The sequence below is a fragment of the Helicoverpa armigera genome, chromosome 16 (genome assembly GCF_030705265.1).
Source record: "Helicoverpa armigera isolate CAAS_96S chromosome 16, ASM3070526v1, whole genome shotgun sequence".
NCBI lineage: Eukaryota > Metazoa > Arthropoda > Insecta > Lepidoptera > Noctuidae > Helicoverpa > Helicoverpa armigera.
The window spans coordinates 572,042-584,749 of NC_087135.1; the positions used below are offsets into that span (position 1 = coordinate 572,042).

At 41.8% G+C, this 12,708-nt stretch overlaps 1 protein-coding gene across 9 annotated transcripts in view; it reads right to left on the reverse strand.

Moving 5' to 3' along the window:
* Window positions 1-75: 75 nt before the first annotated feature.
* The window catches only part of LOC110369865 (eukaryotic translation initiation factor 5), a 28,280-nt gene continuing 15,647 nt past the window's right edge, over window positions 76-12,708 (reverse strand). For 3 of the 9 annotated variants that reach the window (XM_064038455.1, XM_064038459.1, XM_064038458.1), the window contains exons 3-13: window positions 6,804-6,909; window positions 5,923-6,102; window positions 5,356-5,569; window positions 4,945-5,062; window positions 4,577-4,775; window positions 4,049-4,147; window positions 3,621-3,759; window positions 3,084-3,243; window positions 2,454-2,661; window positions 1,943-2,128; window positions 76-1,712 (exon numbers count right to left, since the gene is read on the reverse strand). In XM_064038455.1, coding sequence (XP_063894525.1) covers window positions 1,599-1,712; window positions 1,943-2,128; window positions 2,454-2,661; window positions 3,084-3,243; window positions 3,621-3,759; window positions 4,049-4,147; window positions 4,577-4,775; window positions 4,945-5,062; window positions 5,356-5,512 — 1,380 coding nt within the window. In that variant the 5' untranslated portion in view covers window positions 5,513-5,569; window positions 5,923-6,102; window positions 6,804-6,909 and the 3' untranslated portion in view covers window positions 76-1,598. Of the gene's footprint in view, window positions 1,713-1,942; window positions 2,129-2,453; window positions 2,662-3,083; window positions 3,244-3,620; window positions 3,760-4,048; window positions 4,148-4,576; window positions 4,776-4,944; window positions 5,063-5,355; window positions 5,570-5,922; window positions 6,103-6,803; window positions 6,910-8,104; window positions 8,129-12,708 lie in introns of those variants that run through there. The other 6 variants (XM_064038463.1, XM_064038462.1, XM_064038456.1 and 3 more) reach the window with 6 other exon arrangements.

Here is a 12,708-nt window from a genome sequence, read left to right on the forward strand (position 1 = left end):
GGTGTATACTGGCCTGTCAGGCCATATGAGGATGCGGGTGTCACTTTCGTGAATCAATAAATAAAACCCAAAAAGTCAGAATCCAAAATGTATTGAATACAAAACAATCTAATAAAATTGTCAGATGGCAATTTCAAAATATTCTATTTTAATAATAGTTAATAGTAAGAGGAAACATTGCCCGTCTGTCGCAGCGGCGATCGGCCGATCGTATCCCTATATATTACATGAGAACTGCGCGCGTCTGTGGGCCTCATCACAAATAAACTAACCTAAATTACATACACATATAAAATACGCAGAGCCGAGCGACCCGCTCCATGCTGTGGCGTTGCCGCCGCTATTTCATCGCCGGAGGCTCAGCCCGAACGTTCGCCGATTTTATAATTGTAATACTAAAATCCATCAATTGCTATGACATGTTAAACCTCGTACAAACTCTAGTTGTCAGAGCTGCAGCACGGCGTGACATCTCCAGTTTGTGACAGTCGTACAGACATGAGGACTCGCTAGCACTAGCGACACTCTGTCTCCTCATTCTAATACCGCCTGATGTACACCAATGTATATAAAACTGCGTCCCAAAATATATATCGGAATAAATTGATTAAAAACAATAATAAAAAAATCTATATATAGGAACATAGTGTTGGAAATAAGAAAAAAAAATAGTTTCCTATAAACAGTCACCCTAGTATTAAGCTTTGAATATAGTGATTCGAGAAGCGCCGATCGTTCAGTCCGTACTACAAAAATTGTAAATGTTCGGTCAACGTTTTCCATCCGCGATGCTATAATTAAAAGTCGCGCTATCCTTACGCTAAACAAACATCGATAGGTATATAATTGAATTAGATATGATTAGTTTATAACATCTGTATCTTCACCGTGGTACGGCGCTATTTTAAGATGTATTTTCTAGATGACTTATACATAATCAGTAAATATTACATTAACGTGGGCAGGCGACCACGGTAACATCGACACTCGTTGATCGACATAGCAAAAACTAAATGAACGACGCTTCAATATTATTCCGAAATAATTTGGATTACATCTAGTGGAGTAAAGAAACTTTACACCTCCCGTAAGGGACAAAGGGATTCATCTATACCTATTCTAATTACTTTGGAAGGGTACTTTAGATAGGGTGAACTACATATTAAATGTCTGCGTTATGTTACGGGGCCCGAGTTTGTTTCGCGACAAGATGACGATTTCTATGTAAATAATTCGAGACATAGTGAGACTATAAAAATCAAGGTATGGTAGGCAGTAAAGTCCAATAAATGCATAGATTTAAAACAGCGATTAAAAAAAAAAACGTTGCATAACTATCCAAATGGAAAAGTAAAGATAAAAGTTTAGCTATATAGTCAAATTAAAGTATGGCCTTGATGACGACAATTGTTAAAATATTGTGAACGAATTTAAAAGAATTTAGCATAAATTCAGTGTAAAATAAAATGAATAGAAAGCTGGATCGTCATCTTGTGTGCGGAACATCTCACGAGGCGAGCAGCCGTCGCTTGGTGACGCGTGACGCGACGTGGCGGGGCGTGACGTGACGTGACGTGACGCGACGTGGGGCGTGACGTCTAGATGGCGTCGATGTCGACGTCGACGTCGTCATCGTCCTGCGGCTTGGGCTTGGCGGGCGCGGCCGACACCGCCTTGATTGGTGTCGCCTTGGCGCGGTCGTCGTACTCGATCTGTAAGAGCATACAAGTCGTTTAGTTTGTTGTTTTTAAGGAGTGAATGTCTACTGAGTATTACATACTAGAATATTTTAAGTCAAAAAGTAACGCGGGCTCGCATAAAAAGAACCACCTAGTAACTGTTTTATTTTGATGAAACATTACAGTAATTTAGCATCACAATCGCAATAAAGACCCCACTTTATCGGGCTACTTCCCGCAATTCCCTCGTGCAGTGCACTTACCTCGATGTCGTCGTGCTCGGAGTCGGAGCCGCTGGAGTCCTCCTCGGCGTGCTGCAGCCACTCGAGGAAGGGCGCAGCACGACGCCGCACGTCGGCGATCACCTCCTTGCTGGCGTACTTGCGCGACGGCTTGGCCGACCACTCCAGGATCGCCTTCTCCTCCACGATGTCCTCGTCGTACAGCAGCTGCGAATTAAATATGATAGTAATTTTTTAAAATATAATTTTCGTAGTGTTTTGTCGGTGAACAGCCGTATACATAACTGCTACATAATAATATGTTTTTAAGGATGGAAGCGGAAGACATATTGCGTCGATCCCAAATAAAATTAGGAACAAGGCAGGAGGAAAAGAAGAAGTCAAAAACTGAAACAGTCTTTTAACATAAAAGACACCAGATCACTTCTGTTAATTATTATCTTGAACGTGCATGTTCAAATGACAGCTTTTGAACTTCAACATTCAACAGGTCAACAATTTTAACCTTGAAGGTGTCAGACAGCACACTCACCTTGAGTATGGCGGGCACTTTAGGACGCAGTGCGGCATGATGCTCGCAGAGCGCGGTGAGCGCGTGCAGCACGGCGCGCTGGGCGCGCGGGTCGGCGCGCGTGCAGCGCAGCAGCAGCGCGCGGTGGCGCCGCACGTCGGCCGCCAGCGCGCCCGGCCGCACCAGCACCTCCAGCATCACCAGCGGCGCCTTCGACTTCACCTCCAAGCTGCACACAAATACATAGCATATAGGCCTGACACTGAGTTGAACGGACACTGGCTCGGACTGTCTCAAAAACATAATATCAAAATGAAATTGTACCCCACACAAACGTCAAATGCGGCCAACAACTCCACAATGTACCGGAGCGGGCAATGTGAGCCTATGCCTTCATCTGTTAATTTACTTGTGACTTATCGTCACATTTCTCTTTAGTATAGTATAGTAGCAGTTTCTATATAGTAGAATTCTCTATAGTAGTTGAGGTCTGCTAGTCACTGCTTGCACTATCAATTGAATTAAAACAATCAATTTAAGCAATAATAATAAACTACAAACTTTAGATAGCTAACGATAACTGAACGGATGACAGCAAGCGAAAGCGAGTACCACAATTTCTTATTTATTATTTCAGTAATGGTAACATACCGTTCAGCCTCGTGCAGTATCTCGGTGGCGGCCTTAGGAGAGTCGACGTCGCCGGCGGCGGCTCGCTGCTTGAGGTAGGCGTAGAACAGGTCCATGCGCTGCTTCTCGTTCTTCTCGCTGTCCTCCGACACCGTCATGCTCTTGGCGCCCTCCGTCAGGTCTGATAAAAGAAGTATACGTTATAATTATTTATTCTTTCTTTTAAACAATGAAATATTTGGCTTTGGGTGACAGAGCTGCAAAAGTTAGGAAGTTTGACTCTCCCTTCTCATTTTATGATTTCCTGCTATCCCAAATAAACCATAGCAGTAATAAGTACGTATGTAAATAGTGAGCAATATAGTTCATTTACATACAACTGGCGGCTCAGAACATAGCGCGAATGACTACACTGAACCACTTATAGCGTAACGTATCAACCTATAAGTGGTTCAGTGTTAAAAAAAAATCTTGTGGTATAATAATACGATGCAAAGAGGTATTATTATACCACAAGATTTTTCATTTGTTGCAAGCTACTAGAACATATCTCTGTACCCTGCATGCGAGCTCGCACGGCGGCCTCGCTGACGTCGACGGTCCAGCAGTCGTCGTCGTCATCATCCGCTGCCTTCTCCTTCTCCTTCTTGCTGCTCTTGGGGTTGGGCGTCGTCGGCGTCACCGGGGCCTCGCCCTCCTGCATGCAATACAAACAAATTACATTATTGCAATACATATTATAGACTATACTAAAATTAGGTTTAAGTTCATTTCAGACTGCTGACCTAGTCAAATACATTTCAGCCGATGAATATTGGCGGTTCTATAAAGCTTTGTATCAGGCGAGTCACTCGAAAATCATATAAATCAAACACTTGTCTCTCATTTAAATTGTTGTCTAACATTTTTTGGTTTCCAAAAATCCAGTCTTATGACCGTAACAATGCAGAATAGCGTAATAATTGAGTAGTACAGTGTATACGTACATGCTTGGCGTCGTCCTGGCCGTCGTGGTTGCCGTTGGCGGCGCCGGGGCCGGAGCGCTTCGAGCGCTTGCCGCGGTTGCCCTCCGTCAGGGACGAGCCCTGCAGGGAACATGGGAGTTACATTACTACTGAATTCGTTTATATGTTTTATTATACAAGCTGGTTCCAAGTGAGATATATTTACGATGATTGCCGGGCGAATTGTTCTCCCCATAGATAAAAGGCATGAGTAATGATTACCACACTTCTAGAAGATGTATTGGCACCTTCAGTCTACCAGGTTGTACATGGCAGATTTTGGTGGTACACCGAGCATGTATGTGTGTTAGGCCTACCGCATAAATATGAGGGCACAGAAATCTCGCGTGGCCTTGTTTTCGTTATTTTATACTTGATTTTCTTCTTACAAAAAATCTTCTCTGCTGCGCTCTTCTCTGCCTGCGTTGGGCCTTGGTGCTGGACCTAAAGCTTAGCATGCTGCATGGAACATGATATATTGTAAGCATGCTATGTTAGTCGCGAGTATACCTGGTGGTATACCTGCATGCTGGGGTCGAGCGCGGGCGGGTTCTTGAGGATGAAGGTGTTGAGCTTGTGGTTGAAGTCCAGGGTGCCGTGGTAGCCGCAGGCCTTGCAGCCCTGCGAGATGGTGTTGCGCTTGGTGGACACGATCAGCTCCGTCTCCGGGTTGTCGCACTCCGGACACAACACGAACTTGCGGATGAACCTGCAACAGACAGGTTGCAATGATCTGATAAGATCAAGTTTACATATGCATATACAGCTGGAAATATTCAAATGCTCTGCCAGAGTCAGTGTCTCTAGGTCAAGATTGAATAGGTCATTCCTAGGCAATTGTTGAAGGACTAACCTTCGAAATTATAAAGCCATCTTACCCGTCCAGCAGGTCCTGCAGCTTGGCAGAGTCATGGCTGCCGTTCACGATGAACCGCTCGTTCTTGAAGTCAAACTGCGTCTGCGCGCCTAACTCGCAACCGAAGTATTTCGTAGGATCTGAAAAACGACATTATCTGGTTAAATTTGGAGTAAAACCTCTTGAAACTGGTGGTGGTATCTTAGTACACGCAATTTGGAAAAAATATTCTATATTACATAGGTTTGAAATGTTATGTATTAATGTGTATGACTGTTTCTATTGTATTGCCTGAAAGATAACAAGAAAGGGGTGAATGTTAGAAACGCAGCTAATAGAGAAGAAGCAGAAGCGTAAAATCAAATCGAGGTTAACCCTGTATAAAATTGTGAACAGATCATGAAGAAGACTTTGTACATAAGGTAGTACTCACAAGTGGCAGGTCTGCCAAGCGCCTTGGCCACCTCAGGCATGTTGACGATGACGGTCTTGATGCCGTTGCCCTTGCCCTCGACCTTGGCACAGATGCGCGGCATCTTGTACCGGTAGAAGGCGTCCGCCACATTGCGGTTGACGTTCACCGACCCCATGGCGACGGCTGGCTATGCCTCGGGCTTGCTATGGACAAATGTTCTGCGTGGTATCTTCTGGAACACAAAAGTGGCGGTCAAGTCCAGCAGTTAATTTCTTCATATAGATTTCGATTCAGGACAAAATCCCTTAAGCGAAAGTGGAAAAATGGTTACTTTGATATGCATAGCTGTTCTTTCCCCTTATGTATCCTATTTATTAAAGGGTATTTTTTTACGATAGGAGCAATGGCATATAGAATGAGATATCAGGGTCTTACTATGAAAAAGTTACACAGGCGTTCGTCACGCGTTTAAGAAAATGTTGTATGTAGAATTTTCTAACACACTGTGTTCAACGTCTTCATTTTACTTCTACAAAAAAGTTAACCCTTACAGGACCATAAGATGTTTGAGTGTCAATATCTCACCGTATAATGTAAATAAGCGGTCCTGTATGCGATGTGCTAGGTCTAAGAGAAGCGGTGCGGGCTCGACGGATGTGTCAGCGGGGCGGCATGGGCCGGGCCGGCGCTCCCGCGCGGCGCGCCAGTCACGTCTGCCGCAGCGGCAGCAGCTTCCGGTGCCTGTTACTGCAAAATTTTGATGGTCTGCAACACAGAGCGGCAGTGATATGCTGACTTACTACTACACATTGCTACGTTATATCCATTGTGAATTAGGTAATGATGTGTTTCGGTCGATTGAAATAGGTCTCTCTTCTTGACGGCGGTCGTGGTCAACAGGGCTTGAACACAACAGAGTTTGCTGACAACTGTTCAGAAAACTGATCCCACCTACAGTTATAAATAAGGCTTATGAAGGGTGTTAGGCTATATGGTAAAAGGTATCTTTATATGGTAATGTTAGGTTTTATCTTCAGAGACTTTTATTTAATTTTCCTGATAGAAGTAGATATTACGAGATACCGAAATAACGCAAATTCATCCAAGAAAGACTACAAAAGTTTGCGAAAACTTAATCTTCCGGTATCGGGTTTAAAAGCAAACTTTGAATATCATTTATCTGATTTCTAAATAAAGATATTCTCGTCATTTTACGTAAGATCTGAACCTTAGCATTTGGGAACGAATTTTATAAACTAGCTAAAAGGTCCGTAGAGTGTTACTCTCACTAGTAAAAGGCCCATATAGTGTCACTCTCAGATTTGATCATTGAGAGATGGTCAATACTTTCGTTCTTAGGTTAGGACTGCTTAGGTGACCAGGTACATTTCTCAGGTAAGGTCTAATTGTAATTCTACAGTTTGCGTATTTTTTTGACTGTGTGATTTGTGAGTGTGTTTAGTTACCTGCGGGCAGTATATCTGGGTGTATGCGTCATGCACGCTCGACGGCTGCGGGCCGGCCTCTTGGTCGCGACACAACGACTACTCTCCTCGCACTGTACTGATGTCTCTGCAATGCAATATTACAATACGTTAATATTGATTGACGATAGACTATCTACTGCATTGGTTATGGGGTCTTTCCTCAGGCCGATGACTGGCTTAAACTATGCAGCCTACAAACGGCTGCAGCTACGAGCCTTGCAAACAGGCTTTACAAAGTGGCAATGGTAAATGAACTATTTTTGTGTAATTCCAATTAAAATTTCAAAATTGATAAATCATTTAGTGTGTGCAGGATATTCTATGTTTTAAATAACATACTTAGTGCGTACGACACTGCTATCTCCAACAGAATAAAAGACTGTTCCATATAAAACCAAAACGTGTACATTTACACACGCCTGCCAAACGTACTCGCAATTTTAGCCATCCTACGACGCGATTAAGAGCAAAGGAAAAAAATACAATTATTGCGTCACTTCAAAGCCATAAAATCCTTTCATGTTTAAGATACGCGAGGCGAATTTATTGGCGAACCGAGCCGTGAAGCGCACCGCGATAGAATGGGAATAACATTACGAGCACTGAACGAATCGCCTACATTCAATGAGACATCTGTTACTTTCCTATTTATTGTAGGAAATTGTGTACCGGAGACATTTTTATTTATTCTTCATCGGAATAGAAAACCTTGCATGGTTATTGGTTTATTGCTCAGGGAGACAAAGTGGCACTTAGTGGAGTTTTATGGCGAATTATAATCGGCGCTTGTTAAGTCAACAGGGAATATTATTTTCCAGAGCAGCACTTTTCCTAATGAGATGCTGCTATAACAAAATGCCCATATCCTCTGACATAAATTATAGCATATTTAATAAAAATAAAATACTACAACTCTCAGAATGCACATACAGAATAATGTTTTCAAATGAAAAGTACCTGTTCACGTTGAATAGGCGTGGTTTATATTAATTCCCAAGTTTACATTTTTATTATGTTATTTCATCATGACATACACCGATACCGAGTACTACAGTTCATAGTAGCAGATAGTATATTTTTCTGTAGGAGCAAGTTGGACAAACAATACTACTTCGATAACAATACATAAATACACCGCAAACGAATCAATTTATCACTTAATTATGTTTCATTAAGAATAATGCCAGTAAGTAGGCAAACGTTGACACATCCGATTAATGTACCAAGTGGCATAGATAAAAAATCCATTCTGACGTCAGGAGACAGATAAACAAACTCACATTATCATGAGCTATCTCCATTCCCCGCCGTGGTCCGTGAAGCTAGAGGTACAAGGTGATCCTATTATAACTGCAATGTTGACACGTCGCGGATTCAAAACAATACGCACACGCTCGCATTCGCATGCAACTTGTGAACGTCCTTGAAACGGTGCATCGTGATTGGAGCAAGTGTTGGCGACACGCACACTGCCATCGAGCTAGGTAAAGGTTTTAGTAATATTTTCGGTGTCGCGTACATCGATGGTGAGGTTGGCCGCCATGTCGCGGCTCGTGGTGCAGGAGAGAAATGTACGCAGCTCAATGTTATTGAATACGATAGTGTGCGGTCACGGCAATCGCTCGCCAATCATTCTCGATTCGCCACGGTTGCTCGCTCTACCATCGTGTTGTGTGTTTAATGTGGTTTCGGATGTGGCCACTTTATTGCTACAATGTGATAAGCAATCTGATATTGAAAGTTTTACAGCGACATTGAATTCTTCGATATTTTAATGTAAGGCCGCTGAAGTAGGAATACGACAAATTAATGACTGGGTGACTAATAGCTGAACCCTAGTCTTGTTTATCAGCCATTCATAGCAAAGCAAATAAACAACGTGCGCGATGGACATAAACCAATAAATGGCCAAGTTAGTCGTAACAAAGTTAGATTGAAAACAAGCCAGACTTTCATTAAACGGAGAACTGGAGTAATTAAACTAGTGTACGTTCGATACTAGATGCAATTAATTAAAGAGTTCCGAAGACTGGAGGCAGCCACTTCAGTGGGGCGACTCTGAGACAACACATTTGCCGAGCATGAGCACACAGTCACGAAGCGAAACTTTGAGGGGAAAGAACTACTTTTTAATAAATCTTTATAGACCACTTCTAGTATAGTGTTTTATTAGAATAGATTCGAATCGAATCAAATAGACGATGACTGCATAGTTTGAGGCACTCGAATGGCGAGCCAGAACTACCGAATTCCCTAACTAACATAACAAATGTTTCATCTATCCTTAAATACTGGACATTCAACGTTATTTCTTTTCTGACCTCCACAAACAGTTTGAACAATATAAAACTCAACAAGCGTTTTCATTTGTCCCACTGCTGTAACTGGGCTGTGTACAAAGTCGCGGGCGTCCTCCAATTACACCGTGCGGGTCGGGCCGCAATGCGCCACGCTGGCCGCGCCTCACACCACACTAGACGGGCCATTCTTTAAATGGCAGTTCCAAATGGAGCTACAATGCTTTATAATGCGGTCTTATACAATGACGGCCAAATTGTGGGGTTGGGTTACGCCAAAGTGACATTTGCCCTGTTCGGGTCGAAATTGCTTGAGGCTTGTTCAATGGCTACCCAGGAAAAGGATTTCTAAAGATCACTATAATTACCTATAAAGTGTAATGGCGTTGCATAAAGGATCTAAAATGTTATTTATAACATAGCTAACTCTGATTGGTATTCAGACTACATACCTACCTATTTTCAGTACAAATAACTAGTTATATTTTCGTATGCGACGCATACTTTCCATGCATTCTAGTTAGCGATATCGGAATGCCAAATTCATGCTCGTTTCGCTCCAGCCGATTTCTCGTTAGCTTATAATAATAACAAGTAGGTAGGCGATATACTTCTCTACGGCAAAGCGTGCAAATAATTTAGATAACACATTTAAACAACATTTTCTGGCATCAATGTCCATAAAGAATGGTCATTTACTCGAGACAATTTGAAAAAGTTGGTCAAGAATAAGGACGACGTCACGAAATTCACCCTTGGTTCATAGTCTTCTTTCATACTTTGCTCCTAGCTTCCCTTGATACAATGTATCATTAGCATTACACCATACAGCCATAGCATAAACAATCTCTACACACGCAGAAGTACATACATCAATTCCTTAGAAAGACCCTACAAATGCAAAAGAGCGATTACACTGGTCAACAAATTATAATTTTTTTTTTGGTGCAAAGGTGAAATATACAATTTCTTGTAGGATATTAGATACGTAATCGAAGTCCAGAACATAAAGTTGCACTAGCACGCAGGGATTTAGAGATATACCCCTCCTAAAGTACCAAAAACGCGTTTTTTTATGAAATTTGATGTCATTTTTTGGGGACAGCAGAATTTTATAGGAATTTCTAACTAAAGCATCATATAGTACTACTTTCCCCGCATTAACCCCATTTTAATTTATATTTTTGCGAGTTTTGTTTCCCGATATATACCATTTTATAACTAAAGTGGAGTTTTTTCATACTAACAGGCCAAATGAAATATAGGGAAGATCGAACTATCGTAGCTGTATACATATTTCATGAAAATTTAAACTCTTAACGTTGGAAATAAAAATGAATTTCAATCGGGAAGAGTGGTACTATATAATGCTATAGATAGAAACAAAAAAAACTATTTTGCTGTACTTCAAAAAAATCGTCAAATATCGTTAAAATCGCGTTTTTGGTACTTTAGGAGGGGTATATCTCTAAATCCCTACGTGCTAGTGCAACTCTATGTTCTGGACTTCGATTACGTATCTAATATCCTACAAGAAATTGTATATTTCACCTTTGCACCAAAAATGCTGTTGACCTGTGTTATCATTGCGAAAGGCGTTGGTACGGCCATGTTTACACCCGTGGTTCTCGTGTTACGCGCATGTCAGTCAAACTGCGACAATAACAGGAAGCATAGCTTGCATCGCGCGGCGAGGGGAATTCGCACAGCGGCCGGACACCGCAGACGGATACCATAGTACACGAGGTATTCAAAACATCAGACAATGCTGTTTGTATGACCATCGACACACATTCATTCACGAGTCTAGATTACTTGCAGGCTAGTTGAGAGGCGATAGCGATTGATATACCTAGGCTTAAGAAACTAATCAGTGTGATTGCAACAAAGGATTATTGACATGCAGTTGTCACCAGTTATGGAAAAATTACAAAAACAATTATTGCATAAACTTTGTTTCAGGCATCACGGATATATCTACTGATAATATGAAAAATATTTCCATGATTTTTATTAGACTCAATTGACATTATGAAAGTTGTGGACTATTTAAAGGTTGCCATTTCACCATCGATAAACTACGTCAATCATGTTGTAATTATTTAAACATAATGCAATATGCAGCAGACTATCACTTGCACCACAGCCACTTGATATCAAATGCGGGTAGATCCGATGCTGTAAGGCGATACACGCGCGGACGCAACCCGATCGCCGTTCAACTACTGACGTTAAGGCCTGCATTTACTACCAGCTACATGCATACCTATATTAAAATAAAACTATACAAATGCTTTTAGGTGAAGATAATGAAAAGATGTGAGAACATGGTCAAGTAACGTCAACTGAAAACTGGCTATTTCTAGACTTCATAAGAATAGTGAGAGACGCTTTAACTCCCATAGGAGGTACGGCGTCAATTCTAAATTAAAATAGTCATTAAGGGTAGATCGAACTATACATGTTCTAGTTGGAAAGTCATTGCTACAACATTGTTTACTATCAAAACTATTTCAAACGTCTGCCCTGCAATGTATACATGTGTGTAATCAAAATCACAATGCAGACGAAGCGTCCCCGGTCGCATCAATGTAGCAAGCACCGGGTGTCTGCGATGTATAGACAATGCTCACATTACGCGACATCCGGCGGTGCACGCCATAGATAGCTACATATAGATGAGGCGGCATGGCGGCTTCCGGCGAACCCCGTGGCTGCCACCCCAGCGTACACCAGACGTGCACATATTACCGGCTTCTAAATACAACTAATAAACAGTCTGAAGAATATTGATTTAACACTAACACGCTGTTAATCTAAAAACTTTACACAATTCAAGGTAACCCAGTAACACGACATGTGGAATTCTTGGCAAAATACTGCAATTTGAGGAATTCATGATCGGTATATGTAGACCACGTCATTTGCTGAAACAAGCCATTTAATTTAAATAAAGCTATTCATGATAATGATAACATTATTTATTGCATGTAGAGTGAATCGTTACTGAACATTAGAACAATGGTTTATAGTATTCAAATGGCATATTTGCACAAATTACAAATCACGAAGATTGGAGCTATCATAAATTGCAAAGTAGGAGTCCATTAGTGGACATTATCAAAGGCAGAATATATACGAAGTTGAGTAAGACAGTTGTACCGTTTTGAATGAGGCTATAAAGCCTGGGAGTTACAGCAAAGGCCCATAAATGAGGCGTCGTGACCGCAGCACGGACGGGAGGGCCGAGGGTTGGAGGGACGGGGGCGAGCGTGATAACGACCGGCGACGCTTCATGGGAGCATGCGAGGGACACATTTCACCCTTCCACAGCCGACTGCAAATATTTTGATTGCCACTAGCTGGGTCTCGAGCGAAATATCACTCACTAGGCTGCTGTCAAAGGTCCCTTTTCCAAACAAACGGGAACGTTAAACGAATATCGATTGATATTTTTTTTGTTCTGAAATTATGTAGGGCATACTTCTTACCTTGCATAAATCGATCAAAGACATATCAATAGATGACCTCCGAGTTCGATAACCCTATTGCTTCATTAATCGATTGCTAAAGAATGAATGAGAATA